The sequence below is a fragment of the Cornus florida genome, unplaced genomic scaffold (assembly GCF_030987335.1).
Source record: "Cornus florida cultivar Cherokee Brave unplaced genomic scaffold, ASM3098733v1 CherokeeBrave_3.0.0_Hap2_Chr11, whole genome shotgun sequence".
In the NCBI taxonomy this organism is placed as follows: Eukaryota; Viridiplantae; Streptophyta; class Magnoliopsida; order Cornales; family Cornaceae; genus Cornus; species Cornus florida.
The window spans coordinates 92,533,991-92,548,789 of NW_026775581.1; the positions used below are offsets into that span (position 1 = coordinate 92,533,991).

General features: G+C 36.3%; 2 protein-coding genes across 3 annotated transcripts; one reads left to right on the top strand and one right to left on the bottom strand.

Annotated features, from left to right (window-relative positions):
• The first annotated feature begins 94 nt into the window (after window positions 1–94).
• On the top strand, window positions 95–992 carry LOC132281093 (thaumatin-like protein). Its single transcript, XM_059782830.1, has one exon. It carries the CDS (start codon window positions 110–112, stop codon window positions 911–913), a length of 804 nt encoding a protein of 267 aa, XP_059638813.1. The 5' UTR covers window positions 95–109; the 3' UTR covers window positions 914–992.
• Window positions 993–1,596: 604 nt separating this feature from the next.
• LOC132281091 (uncharacterized) lies at window positions 1,597–11,835 on the bottom strand. Of its 2 annotated transcripts, XM_059782827.1 has the most exons (13): window positions 11,416–11,835; window positions 9,130–9,267; window positions 8,399–8,536; window positions 8,153–8,254; window positions 7,435–7,563; window positions 6,838–6,942; window positions 6,633–6,728; window positions 6,223–6,369; window positions 5,684–5,788; window positions 5,480–5,575; window positions 5,120–5,266; window positions 3,054–3,108; window positions 1,597–2,922 (listed from the first exon to the last, which is right to left on the bottom strand). In XM_059782827.1, the coding sequence occupies exons 1-13, from the start codon at window positions 11,494–11,496 to the stop codon at window positions 1,844–1,846; spliced, it is 2,418 nt and encodes an 805-aa protein (XP_059638810.1). In that variant the 5' UTR covers window positions 11,497–11,835; the 3' UTR covers window positions 1,597–1,843. The 2 variants fall into 2 exon arrangements, with proteins under 2 accessions (XP_059638810.1, XP_059638811.1); XM_059782828.1 differs by lacking the exon at window positions 9,130–9,267 and having other exon boundaries at window positions 11,416–11,834.
• Between the last annotated feature and the right edge of the window lie 2,964 nt (window positions 11,836–14,799).

Consider the following 14,799-nt stretch of genomic DNA (forward strand, 5'->3'; position numbering starts at 1 on the left):
AAAATTTATATATATATATATTTGTAACGTTGACTTGACTTCAGTCAAGTCAAGCAAAAATTTCCAATAAAATTAAAATTAATTAACCACCCATTCCACTCTATACGGTATGCACCAACCCAGACCCTCCTTCAAAAACACCACTAAGCCTCTTACCCTCTCTCTCTCTCTCTCACACACACACACATACACACACACACACACTAACATGGGCTTCTTCAGGTGTCTGTCCATTTCTGCTTTCCTTCTCAAGGGCTTCTTCTTCACCGTCACTTATGGAGCCACCTTCCAAATCCAAAACAATTGCCTTTACACGGTCTGGGCTGCGGCCTCTCCCGGTGGTGGCATGCGGCTCAACCAAGGCGACACTTGGACCATAAATGTCCCGCCCGGCACAACGGGAGCCCGTATCTGGGCTCGAACCGATTGCAGCTTCAATGCAGCAGGCGTAGGCATGTGTCAAACCGGTGACTGCAATGGGCTCCTCGAATGCCAAGCCTATGGTGCAGCCCCTAACACACTGGCCGAGTACGCTCTAAATCAAGTCAACAATGTGGATTTTTTCGACATCTCCCTCGTTGACGGCTTCAATGTGCCAATGGAATTTGGTCCTACAACCAGCGGGTGCACCCGGGGCATCAAATGTAGAGCAGATATCAGCGGCCAGTGCCCAGAGGAATTGAAGGCTCCGGGTGGGTGCAACAACCCATGTACAGTGTTCAAGACCGATCAATACTGTTGTACTTCTGGAAAATGTGGTCCTACAAGTTACTCAAAGTTTTTCAAGGATAGGTGCCCAGATGCTTATAGTTACCCCCAAGATGATCAAACTAGCACATTTACATGCCCCGGGGGCACCAACTATAAGGTAGTGTTTTGCCCATTCTTTTGGTATGGTGTAATGGTTTGCTGATGAAGCACATACTGACTTGCCGTCTTGTATATTTTTTGCAACCTACTCTTGTAATGACACACACACACACACACACACACACACAAATAATAATAGTCTGTACAAGTTATTAAAAGAGCTGTGATCTAGCTGCAATTCATTCAAATCAATGAGCAGCTTTGAGAGAGACCCTTTCCACCAAAAATCCAGTGTTCGACTCAAACTACAAACAAAAAACACCAGATTGCAATCCAATGTGCACAATTAAACAATTGACTCTAAGCTCGTTTAGTTTGCTAAGCAAATAATATAAGAATATCAGATATTTGCTTCAATAGGTACCCCAAGAAACCAGAAAGATCGTAATTAACCAAGTCAAATACTAATTATTGGCTCACTTGTTGATTTGAACGTTTGTTAATTTTGAACTGAAAAAGAGAAAATAAAGGCATGACTTCAAGAAATTATCGTTTGCTTTCCTTTTCCTCCTTTTCGGAACCAACCAAGCAAGTATAGGGAATTGAGGAAAAGTTCAAACCAATAAAGAGAGAACATTTTGTACAGGAGACAGCTTCCTCCATCTCAAGGCAAACTGAGCAACAAAAACAGTAGAAGAATTGGCAATAGAAAGATCCTCTCACGGGGAGGTCCGGTTGTGGGAACTCAAGAGAGAGGAGAGAGATGCAAGAAGCAGAGCAAAAAGATAAACAAAAAGGCTTCAAGGTCTTGACATTATCATAGTTCAACAACTATTCACAGGAGACGGAAATAGCTAGCATAACAAAGGCACTGGTCCAAAAAATATATTCATATAGGTTGAGTTTAATCCTACATAACCTAGTGTTCAAAACAAGCATTCCTATCCAAAAACTGACCTTCAGCCTCAGGTACCGAACTTTTGGTGCAAAAAGCTAGGCATTTCTCCTTTTACTAGTTTATCTTGCTTGATATTTACTTGTTTGCCTCCAAGGTTGGTAGCTGAGGACCAAGATTACTGCAACTTGGTAAACTGACATTTCCATGAGTTAGGAGTGTATTATCCACTGGTAACTGCTGAACGCGCCTAGGTTTATCCAGTGCATCAATATAGGATGAAAAATCGTTTTGGAAAGAACCGGGTGAGCTAAAGTCTGGCAGTCTTGAGCAATCAGCACCCTGAGTAGGAGAAGCGTTAATTTCTTGGTCGAAATAACCTTGAATTGTCAGATTATCCTCGATAGGTATTTCCCCTGTAAGAGTCTTGAATGCAAATTCTAGGCACGGATCTGGCCAAGAATTCCCAAAAGTGGAGAAGAGTTCTGATTCTAGGTCCAGATCATATTTCTTATCAGCTTCTTGCCTTCCTGGTTGCTGTTCTAGAGCAGCTTGACCTTCTAGAGGCTTCTCATTCTTGTTAGATGGCTCTATATTTGATGGAGCTTCTGTGCCTATGGAAGCATGATGTGAAATTTTCGTCCGTAGCTCAGCCTCAAGCTGCTGGGGCATGCTAATGGCCAAACCATCCAAGGCTGAAACCAATGATGGATCAACTTTACTTATTTTAGAGTCGCTACCAACAGCTTGAAAAACTGGTTCGCCTAACCCCAAATCAGGCGCCTGGTAGGGTTTCAGCCCTGCAAGACGTTTCGAAGACCGACAAGACGAGTTAAGTGCAATTTTCCTCTTGCGTCTGCTTATGTCAATCTGATTTTTCCTCTTGCTGAGTTTTTCCATCCCATTCTGTGGTAATTTCACCTCTTGTAGGATGTCAGTAGCAGGGGTAGAAGCAGGCCCATTTTCAGCAAAAGGCCTCTTGCCATGGTTTCTATTCGAGCCTTTGGTTTGTGGCAGTGCTGAGCTGCTTGGAACAGAGCTTTCCTTACTTTCAGCAGTCTTCTCAATCACATCATCATGTAATTGTTTTTCTTCAAGAATCTCCTGCGTAAGACTTGAGGTAGCCATAGAATAAGCATAACCACTCTTGCCTTGCATTTTGTTTGAGCCCTCAGTATCTGGATCTACTGAGTTGCTCATATCACCACTTCCTTTACCTGCAGCCGATAGTTCTACTTTAGAAGCCAGTGTTGAATAATTATTAGCTATATTAATGACGACCCTAACTTGTTCCAACTTATACTGCATAACCGTAACTGCAGATGTGTATTGATTATTGATTTCTCACCTGAAAAAAGTCTTCTTCTGGTTGTATCCTTCTGCCCATTACTTGCCGATTGAGACTATTGATACATAAGACCAAAACAAATTCTCCAACAATTAGAATTTCCATCCAGTATATCTCAATGGTACAATGATAAAAGAAATGGAAATAAGATCCAATCTGAATATAAAACAAGTGGTGACATCCATATGGTAATATTTGCAACAAATGAGGCATAAGGTTCTAGTCAAGTAATTGATTTTCAGAAAATTCATGAAACAAATTATTGAGGAATGAGATGTGGTCTTTCTGGAATTTAAAACAGCATAAATAACAAAGAAACCAAGGAATTAATTCTTAATGGATAGTTCTCTCAATTTTCCAAATGGTAAAAGTAATTGTGCTTTTAGTTGACCACAAAAAGATGTTGAAGAATTGAAAGATAACTAACACATTGAAGCTCCCATGCAATAAATAAATAGAAAATGATTCTTAGGCCAATTACTTAAAATGATTTGCTTGACCTACAAATTTTGATTGGTCATGTATTCAAAATATAAGGAGTGGGACCCTCCACATTTTTAGATTTGGTAAAGATGACCAATCAAAAGCTATAGGTCCAACAATTCACTTTGAGATTTCGGCCCAAGTATCATTTCTCTAAATAAATATGAAGGTATGAGTTCCAGATGGTGCTAGTAATAACACACTAAGGATGCCATGTAATGAATAAACATAAACGTTTGAGTTTCTTCAGATGGAGTTGGTGAAGTCGTTAAATGATCATATGGGGCAAACGGAGAGTCCTTATTGCAGGGACTTCGCATCAGTCCTTAAAAATAAAATAGATTATTGGTAAAATGGGTTGAGTGTTATCCTACTTGTTGCCTTTATTTATAGGCAAAAGGGTCCAAAGTTGATGTATTCAGTTAATATTGCAATTTTAAGAACTGCAATATGAAATGGAGCAAAACTAAAAGGGATGTATGACTGATGATAATTTTTCATCTTCCAAATTTCAAAATGAAGGGATTTTGAAGCCCCGTCTATGAAACGTTTGTGCATGTTCTTTTGTACATGAATGCACAGAGTGGTGCATCATGTGTGAGAGTGACAATCCTGGGAATATCAAACACTGTCTAATCAAATGAAAGAGTTCCTAATTGACATCAATAAATAAGTAATCCCATTTAAATATTCACTGTCTTTCGAACTTTTCACAGCATTTATTTGTGCACTGCTTTAAACATTTCAATTCTCTTTAAAAGCAGTTCAGTTTAAGGTAATAGTGACTTACCATGCATTTCCAACATTTTTTAAATGCATACAGAAAATTGAATGCTGTTATGCATCACTGACATGCACCCAATTCTAGATTAACTAGAACTGGATTGTTTCTCAAATGGGCAGGAGCTCTCTATTTTGCTTGCAATGCCAGCTGTTCGCCTTTAGTTAGAAGCAGAAGTAGAGGCTTTTCCCTTCGAGCAATGATACAGTGACCGAATGATTTTGCCGAAAAATTGGCTGAATCCCACATGTCTTTACAAGTCTATCTGCTTAAGCAGTATTCCCAAGAAAACAATGTTCAATAAAGAAAAAGACATGTATACCCTCAATGTTTAGTCTTATCTTCGTTTGATACCCTTCAAATTTTCTCTCTAAAATGGAAATCGCAGAAGATGTGATTGAGAAGAAGAAGGGAAAAAAAGCATAATGGATGACGTGGCATAGCCACATTGGATTCGGTCAAATTTTCGGGAGAAATTTTCAGTCACAGTATCATTACTCTTTCCTTTATTAGTAAAGTTGCTCGAGGCCCGAAAATTAGAATAAAATCTAAAAGATCTGGTTGAATGGTAGAAGAATCTATGAGTTCGTTAGCAATCGATCTCATACTTCAATCAACCCCATAGGATCTCTTGTATATTCCACATTGCGAAGACACCAGCAATCACATGGTATTGTTTGTGCAAATTCAGTGACAACAGAACAAATTAAACAGGCCCACTGGTATACTGAAGAAAATTCACAACTACGGCAAAGAGAACAAATCATAATTAATTGAGGCACCAATCAGGGTGCACACTTACCGAGATATTGTCATTTAATAACTCCAGATCATTGATGGCACTTTTCCTTGGTTTGATTGCACAAGTACTGATGTCTCCAGTTTTCAGAAAGCGCAAAACATCCGGTTTGGAGCGGAATATATATCCGCTTACAGGATCTGTGTAAAACTGTAGGAAAATAGGATGCCATCAGAATTCAGAGAGTTCCAAAATGTAGGGGAATTGGAAGTATAGGACTTGAAAATTGCAACAAGTTGATAATGCAATCAGCAAAGATGCATGGTACTCATACATACTCATGCACATGTATAAATGCATGAGTGCGTGGATATATGTATATATATATATATATATAAAGAGAGAGAGAGAGAGATCCAATACCGGGTCTCTTCTGATCCCATTTGCCTTCTTTTGAATTTTGAATTCTTTTATCCACCCTGGTGGTAATCCGTCAGCTGTAACTCTCTCAACCACAATCTAGATAACACTAGAAGAATCAGAGCTTCCTATCTGACTAAACAAATGTAACAAAATAATGGATATATTTTGGAATAAACATTGTTCAGAATGGTTGCCAATGCTTACTTTCTTCTTTTTGGATGCATGACTCTTGCCTGTTGGAGATTTTAGATTTTGGGACACCTCTACATTCAAAGATGATTCGCCTCCAGCAGACTGATCAATGCAATGCTGAAACAAATACACATTTAATTGAGAGTATCAGTAAAATGTGAAGAATCCAAAATATATAGCAATTACAATTTTTCACAAATGATATGAAGTATCATAACCCTCTTCTTTAATTTTGGATAAAATGCATTTTTTTTCTCTTAGCTCCTGCTACAGTAATTTTTTACCACATAGACAAAATGAGCCAACACAAATCGATCTCACACTTCAATCAACCCCTTTGTACTTCGATCCAATCAATCAATTGAGCAAGAGGCTAATCTATTTTATCTTACACATTGCAAAGACACTACCAATCACATGGTTTTGTTTTTGCAAATTCAGTGACAACAGAAGAAATTAAACTAGCCCACTGGTATACTGAAGAAAATTCACAACTATGGCAAAGAGAACAAACACAATTAATTGAGGTACCAAGCAAGGTGCACACTTACCGAGATCTTGTCATTTAATAACTCCAGATCATTGATGGCTCTTTTCCTTGGTTTTATTGCACAAGTACTAATGTCCCCAGTTTCCAGAAAGCGCAAAACATCTGGTTTGGAGCGGAATATATATCCGCTCACAGGATCTGTGTAATACTGTAGGAAATAGGTCACCGTCAAAATTCAGAGAGTTTCAAAATGTAGGGGAATTCGTATGAGACTTGAAAACTGCAACAAGTTGATATTGCAATCAATGCAAGAGACAGCAAAGATGCATGGTACTCATACATATGCACGTGAATAGATGCATGAGTGCATGAATATATATGTGTGCGTGTGTGTGTATTTACATATATAGAGGGAGAGCAAGTAAAAACTGCCTGGAAATGGATCAAAAGTAGAAAGAAGATATCCAATACCGGGTCTTTTCTGATCCCATTTGCCTTCTTTTGAATTTTGATTTCTTTTATCCACCCTGGTGGTAATCCGTCAACTGTAACCCTCTCAACGACAATCTAGATAACACTTGAAGAATCAGAGCTTCCTATCTGACTAAACAAATGTAACAATATTTTTGGGTATATTTTGTAATAAAAATTGTTCAGAATGGTTGCCAATGCTTACTTTATTCTCTTCGGATGCACAACTCTCACCCGTAACAGATTTGAGATTTTGGGACCCCTTTGCATTCAAAGATGATTTACCTCCAGCAGACTGATCTATGTAATGCTGAAACAAACACACATTTAATTAAGAATATCGGTAAAATGTATCGAATCCAGAAAATATAGCAGTTACAATTTTTCTCAAATGTTATGAAGTATCATCACCCTATTCTTTAATTTTGGATAAAACGCACTTCTTCTCTTAGGTTCTCCCAAAGTAATTTTTTACTACATATACAAAATGCACTAACACAAATTTCATAAAGTTTAGTACCGAAAATACTTTTTCATTTTTCAATGCACATGCATATAGACAAAGTTTTAATAAAGATCTTTATGGTTATTGAAAGTTGAAGATTTGATCTAACTCATTGTCCCCCCATAATATCCACTTTAAACATACAACGTTCCTTTCAGAAATAGAATTGACCAGGATGTAGTAAAATGAGTTTGCTAGTTAATACTAGTATTTGGAGTGCTCACCGAATAATAAGCCACAAAATCCATGCATGCTAGGTATCAAGAAGTAAAAAGTAAAAGATACAACGGAACATACATTGCTAGCAGAGTGAACGTCTATTTCCTTCTGTTCGGATGCGCCACTGCTGCACTTTATAGTTTTGAGATATTGGTACACCGCTGGCTTGGAATAGAATTTGCATTTAGTTACAGGATCAATGAAACACTGCAATAAGAACAAAACTAAGTAAGATATCAAAAGAAATATGTTGGCACCGAAAAGAAAATATTGATATGAGGACATTTAATAAAAATATAAAATTAGCTCTCTCACAAGTTTGTCATACCTAACAATATTTTGATTGGCACAGGGCGCCACTAGTACTCAATAACATTTTGAGTGAAAGACTCTACATAAGTAAAAGTTTTGACATTGTTATTCTTAACCAACCTAAATTACCTATGTGCAGCTTATAAATAGTATTTTCAACATAACAAAAAATCACAGAATTTTAACTAATTGTTCCCCTGAGTGCCCATATTTGCATATTCCATGCTTGCTTCAATGTGCGTGTGGTATACCAGTAAGCTTTTCCAGTTGCAGAATGTAACACAAACAAAAAAATTTGCATCCTAGATCTATTGCAAAATCATGATCCAACAAATATTTAACTATCCCCCAAAGAACCAACATAAGATAAAATGTGGAAAAATTCCTTCCTGGTTGATATATATAAAATCAAAGCTAAACGCCAACTGGGAAGAAACTATGGTGGCAAGCATAAAAAAAGGATTACTTTTTTTGTGTTCCTTACCTTGTACTTCGTTCCAATTCGCGAACCTCTCTCTCGAGTCTTCACCTCCATGATCCAACCATTGGGTAACCATTCAGGAAAGCCATTTGTTTTCACTGCAAGCTGTCAACATTATATGATAGCCAAATTAAAAAAGGATAGAAACATGAGTGTGAGTGTGAGTGTGAGTGTGTGTGTGTGTGTGTGTGTGTGTGTGTGTGAGAGAGAGAGAGAGAGAGAGGGAGTATTAAAACATCTCAAACTCACTGGCGTAGGTTTCTTTTCTGAGCGTCTCTTGTTCTGCTTAGATACTGGTTTAGGTGTGCACACATTTCCCATTTTAACATTGTGAATGACGTCATTCTTGGAATAGAACTTCTGCTCCGTTTCCACATTGGAGTAACCCTACAAAAGCCAGATACAATATAAGGCCCTTATCAGCTCCAAAACTAGATCACATATGTTCCAGTTTAGTATGTTTCTCTTTTAATTGCATCTAACCAGTGTTAACTTGATTGAGCAATCATTAATTCTAAGTGTTTAATGTAGTTGCCATTATATTGTCAGGAATATGGAGGAAAATAGGGGAAGTTCAGGATTTACCATTAATATATGTGTGTGTATAAATATAGATGTATATTCTAAGGTTCCTTTTCTTGCTCTTACCTTTATAAACAACCAATAAGATTATAGATGCATTGTATTTCTAAAAGGAAACGAAATCAAGAACTATAAATATATAAAGAACTATTAAAAATAAGATATTAGTTTATCCAGATGTCTTGTATTTAGATTACTGATTAATTAGTAGTAGTTACTATTTTGACAAGTATGAGGAAATGATTCAGGAAATCCATTTGTTTTCACTGAAAGCTGTCAAAAGTATATGATAGCCAAATTTTAAAAAGGATAGAAACATGAGTTTTGTTGTGTGTGTGAACGGGTGAGAGACAGAGAAGGAGAGAGAGAGAGAGAGTATTAAAAATTCTCAAACTCACTGGCGTAGGTTTCTTTTCCGAGCGTCTCTGGTTCTTCTTACATATTGCTTTAGGTGTGCAAACATTTCCCATTTTAACATAGCGAATGACATCATTCTCGGAATAGAACTTCTGCCCAGTTTCCACATTGGAGTAACACTACAAAAGCCAGATACAATACAAGGCCCTTGTCAGCTCCAAAACTAGAAGTATCCAATCACACATGTTCCAGTTGAGTATGTTTCTCTTTTAATTGCCTCCAACCAGTGTTAAATTAATTGAGCTAACGTAAATTATAAGTGTTTAATGTAGTTGTAATTATATTGTCAGGAATATGGAATAAGAGATGAGAAGTTCAGAAATTACCATTATATATATAGATGTATAATTCTTAAGTTCATTTTCTTGCTCTTACCATTATAAACAACGAAAAAGAGTGCAGATATAATTTATTTCTAAAAGGAAATGAAATCAAGAACTATAAATATCTACAGAAGCATAAACTATAAAACACTAGTTTATTAGATATCTTGTATTTAGATTACCAATTAATACTTAGTAGTTACTATTTTGGCAAGTACGATATATACTAAATTACTAGTATATATATTAAGTTAAATTGTCAATATTTGACTTATAATTTGATTATGATTGATCAATCTAGGATATGTACTTTCATGCCATTTGAGAACCCACATTGTTGGAAGATCGTATTATTCAGATTGGTTCAAATTCTGCAAACATCCTTGAAACTAATAGACATGAGGTGGCTTGTAAGGTTTTTGAAAAGATTATTAATAGTGGGATCGCACCTCTGAAGGAAAACTTGGCAAATTTGAGGGTCACTTTTACCAAGTGAACTTGTTGACAAAGAAGTTATCTAACAGATGGAGACATCTTCAAGATACTAATAAGAAAAAGAGGGAGTAAGTAAAGTCTCAACCATGACGAACTTTTGATAATGATGCATAAGAGGACTGTGTTGACTTAGGAGATGACTGGCTTGACAGAAAATTTTGAGACTGTACAGCAAGAATATGAGGAGGGACAATAGTTAACAATGTTAGTGGAACAACATGTTCAAAATAAGATGCAGGAGGTAGCTTCCATTCTTCTAGATCTTCTAGTGCAGAGAGTAGTTGGAGTAAAGGATGAGGTAACTCATGGCTGGTAGAGGTATTGCATCTTAATTTAGTTGATCCAGTGATGATTGTGATCCTGGTGTGAGAGTGGTTGTAGCTGGATTGGTTTTTAATACTCTGAAGTGAACGAAAGGAAATTAGATTGAATTCTAGTTACATACACAACCACGAATAATGGACGAGAAAATTTTAGAAGTCACTTTGAATTGGAAAATGGTGAAACTGCAATTTGTACTAACAAATTGTCTCACAAAAAGTATTATCCGAACCCCAACCAGTTGGGGTTCGGCTATATGTCCCGTTTGACAATTCCGTTTTATATCCCAACACCACATAAGATGCAGCATGTCTATCCCAACAGCACAAAGTAGGTTTACCATTTTATCTGTGCATATTTCTCAACAGCACCAATAAATAGTAAAATGCAAATAAGAGTTATGGCATTCAATTGCATAATGCAGTCACCATGATTGAATAAATATAAGTTATTGTAGCCACAATGTTGTACTTAACCATCATAGAGGCATAATCTCCCCAAAAATTAGAAAAATTTTCTAACCCATAAAGATGGAACCTCCCTTTCTTTTACTGAATCACCAAAATTCTCCATAAGAAGACCAATATTTTACTAGTTGCGATGGAAGTGAACAACAATCAGGGCATATCATAGCATTGACGTTAATTTAAAAAATCTGGACACAAACTCTCCAAAATCATCATTGCATTAACTCGATTCTTCTATAAGCACATTGCGTTGACTGATACACAACTTACCTTCCCTCAAAAAGCCATACATGTAATATGTCCATATACAATGTGTATACGTATGCATTCCTAATTTGCATATACAATTTCCTGAACACGCAGCTAGTATTATACTACTAAAACAAGAAAAGCAGAGTCATCCACACCAACAGAGAATCACTTCAACAAATCAAGTAATGAGAACCACCAGTCTCTGATCAAAAACCTCGATTACTTAACGGCCAGTTACAGAAATCACTTTCAATCTTGTATATATCGATGCACTAGTACCAATCCTCACTATATATGTATATTCGATAAGGGATCTTTACAATATTTCAAAATCAAGACTCTCAACTGAAACAAAATCCCTAACATTCAAGAAATATGAGCGAAAATGAGCTAAATAAAGTTCGATTACCGTAACTCTGCGACCATTCTTGATATGGACTTGCAGCGTCCAGCCGGCGGGAAGCCGTCCCGGCGAACTTTCAGCCACCATTACGCCGGTACCTTGCGATTCCGATTACTGATTGCCGGTGAAGGACTTCTTTCTCCGATGATCAACTCTCTCTTTCTCTCTATACATGCAATATTCTCTCTCTAGATACTAGCGAAGCTTTTTTCTCGCGCTGAGAGTAGGAGGTATTGTTAAAATAGTGCCGGGGACTATAACAAGAAGGAAGAGGAGGGCAGTTCGATAACACGTGTTGCGAAAAGTATCGTGTTGATATGAATATATACCAGCAACGTGTCGGATGCTAACATTTAAAATGAAAGTTCGAGAGAGAGAGAAATTGTCTCTGCTACGGTGCTACTCTCTTCGGGGACTCCGGTTCCCATGCGCGGTCGGAATTTCTATAGGAATACGCCACATCACGCCAATCGAAATACATCATTTTACAATTCTAAAATAAAATTCTACTAAATATTAATATTTCGTAATTATGATAAAATAAATTTTAAAATTTATAATGTGGAGTTGCGTTGCGTGATACAGTGATACTACGAAAAAGTGTACTGGGGAATAATTTTGATTCCTTCAATTCTTGTATGAAGTATTATTTTTTTATTTTGGATAAATTACACTCACACCCATTAAATTTGAATTAAAGACCATTAGCTATAAGTTAGGTACTTTTTGATAGGGCTGTAATTCGGGCGGGCCTAACCCGAATTTACCCGAGCCCAGCCCGCATTTTTATGGGCTTGGACAATGATTTTTTGTTATGGGCTGGGCCTAGGTTGAATTTATTGAGCCCGAATTTAATTCGGGCTAGGCTCAGGTAGATATGTTATGAAGCCCGAAGCCCAACCCGAACCCGCCCGAAATGCTAAACCCCGTTCAACCCGCTGAAAGAACCGGAACATCAATCAGATATCTTTACCATTAACATCTTTAGTGAATGTTGTGACTATGTATCACCAACTTTTTTTCATATATTTTTTAAAGTTTTTAATTTAATTTAATTTGCGATACTATCTTCACATTCTTCACATCTGTTTTTATTTTTATTTTTTATGTCATTAACAGTATCAGAAAATTCAATATCAAAAAGATATCTTTACCACCATATAGAAGGGCTAAAGAAATTGTTTTTGTTAGTTTTGTTTTGATGGTGAGTATATAAGATAAGAGAGAACTCGGTTTGTTTTGTAATGTATTGTAACTTTGAACCTTATGCAACTACTCCAATTCCAAGCATTAATAAAATTGAGAGTCTGATTTAAAAGCCTAAGAAAACCCGAATAAAGAACCCGAGTTTAGCCTGTGTTTTAAAAATTAAGTATGGGCTGGGCTTGGGCTCACTAGGCGAAATTATACCTGGGCTTGGGCTGGGCTTGGGTTAAAGATTTATACGTTGGGCTAAGCCCGAGTTAAGTGTCCAACCCGCCCAAGTTGCAGCCTTACTTTTTGGACAATGACACTCCCAATTTGATAAATTGAACAATGACACTCCAAATCAAAAGTTTGGATTAAAGACAGATAGTTACAACTTAAGTACTTTTTGAAAAATAACACTCTTAATTTGGTAAATTGAATAATATCACCCCAAATCAAGGTAAAAATACTACCTTATTATCATTTAACTTATTAATCGACTTATTTAAATTATAAATTTACTATTTTAACTTTTTCAAAACATTTTAATGAGCAAAATTAACCTTCACATGCAACTTTATTTTGACAATTATGATCACTGACTTTAGGGAGAAACTATATCCACACTCTTTTGATTCTTCAAAATTATGTGATCTTTATTTATCAATAAATAGTCCTAAATTACCCATAATAATTGAATAATAACTATTTTTTTTTCTTTTTCAAAGGTAATAACTAAAGACTTTGGACCACATGATTGTAGATAGATAGGGTTTTTTTTTTTTTTTTTGGCAAGAAATTCATACACCTAAACTTTAAAACAAACTTATAATACTATCATAATTAATATATATTATATACTGCTACAAGTATTACTACCTATTCATGAAAATATTAATTGCCTTATTTTTTTTATATGGTTCTTGGTTTCGTTAAAGATTTAATTTTTGCTATTAAACATATGTGGGTTGAAAGTTGTGCCAAAATGACAATGTTATTATATTTTCCATCACTTCTCAATATCAAATTTTTTATTTCTAATAAGAGGTTGATAAAAGTTAATATTTAATAATACTATATCAATAAAAATATATATCACATGTTCATTTTGCGAACATGATGCTTTTTGTTGACAGTCTATAATTTGTAATTAATTTGATATAGTGTAAATTGTGGGATGTAACTTATTCAGAAACATTTCAATGGACTGAATTAAAATACTCTGAATGTGGAAATAGTAAATTCATAATTTAAATAAGTCAGTTCACAAGTTAAAGAGTAATGAGATACTTTTACCTTGATTTGAAGTATCATTGTACAATTTATCAAACTTAAGGGATGTCATTATTAACAAAGTGCTTAAATTGTAGTTATTTATCTTTAACTCAAATCCGAGAGGGTGAGTGCAATTTACCCTTTTATTTTGTTTAAGAGTGGTTATTTTACATTTTAACTTTAAAGTGCTTTTACTTTTTAAATTTAGTACTGGTGTAACGACTCGAACTCGGAGGCCCGAACCGTTAGCCGGGTCCTGACTCGAACCCGAGGTCACCTAGGTCAAACTCATCATTTCTAACGTCAAACGTCACTTTTTGGGTCATCATTAAGTTCTCATAAGGGCTCAAAACAAATTCCCAACAGTCGAGAGTAGATAACCAAAGAGGAAAGAGCAAAGTGGACCAAACAGGTGCACTTCGGTCGACCGAAGTGGAGCTTCGGTCGGCTGAAGCAAGCCTTCCAGAACCGGTCGTCCAAAACCCCATTTCGGTAGACCGAAAAGAGAAATCCTGAGAGTACAAAGATGGTTCGGTCGACCGAACCCTATTTTGGTCGACCAAAATAGGAGATCCCGAGAGTGTGAAGAAGAATCGGTCAACCGAAGTGCCATTTCGGTCGACTGAAATGGCTCTGCCGAGCCTAGAACCTGCTTCTATGAAACTGCACTGTGGAGTTATGGAGGAACTTGAATGAGAACTTTAAAATGATCTAAACTTGCTTTAAACATTCAAAAAATGCATCATACTCTAATCATGGACAAAATACCAACCTTTGATCCATTTACAACATCATTCAATTCAATTACATGGAATTTATACATAGTATTTGCAAGTGACTTAATTTACAAAAATTATGAAATCAAGGTGCATAGCAAATTTTCAAGGCCAAGACGGCTAGCTTAGAATACATTTCACAAAATGGAGC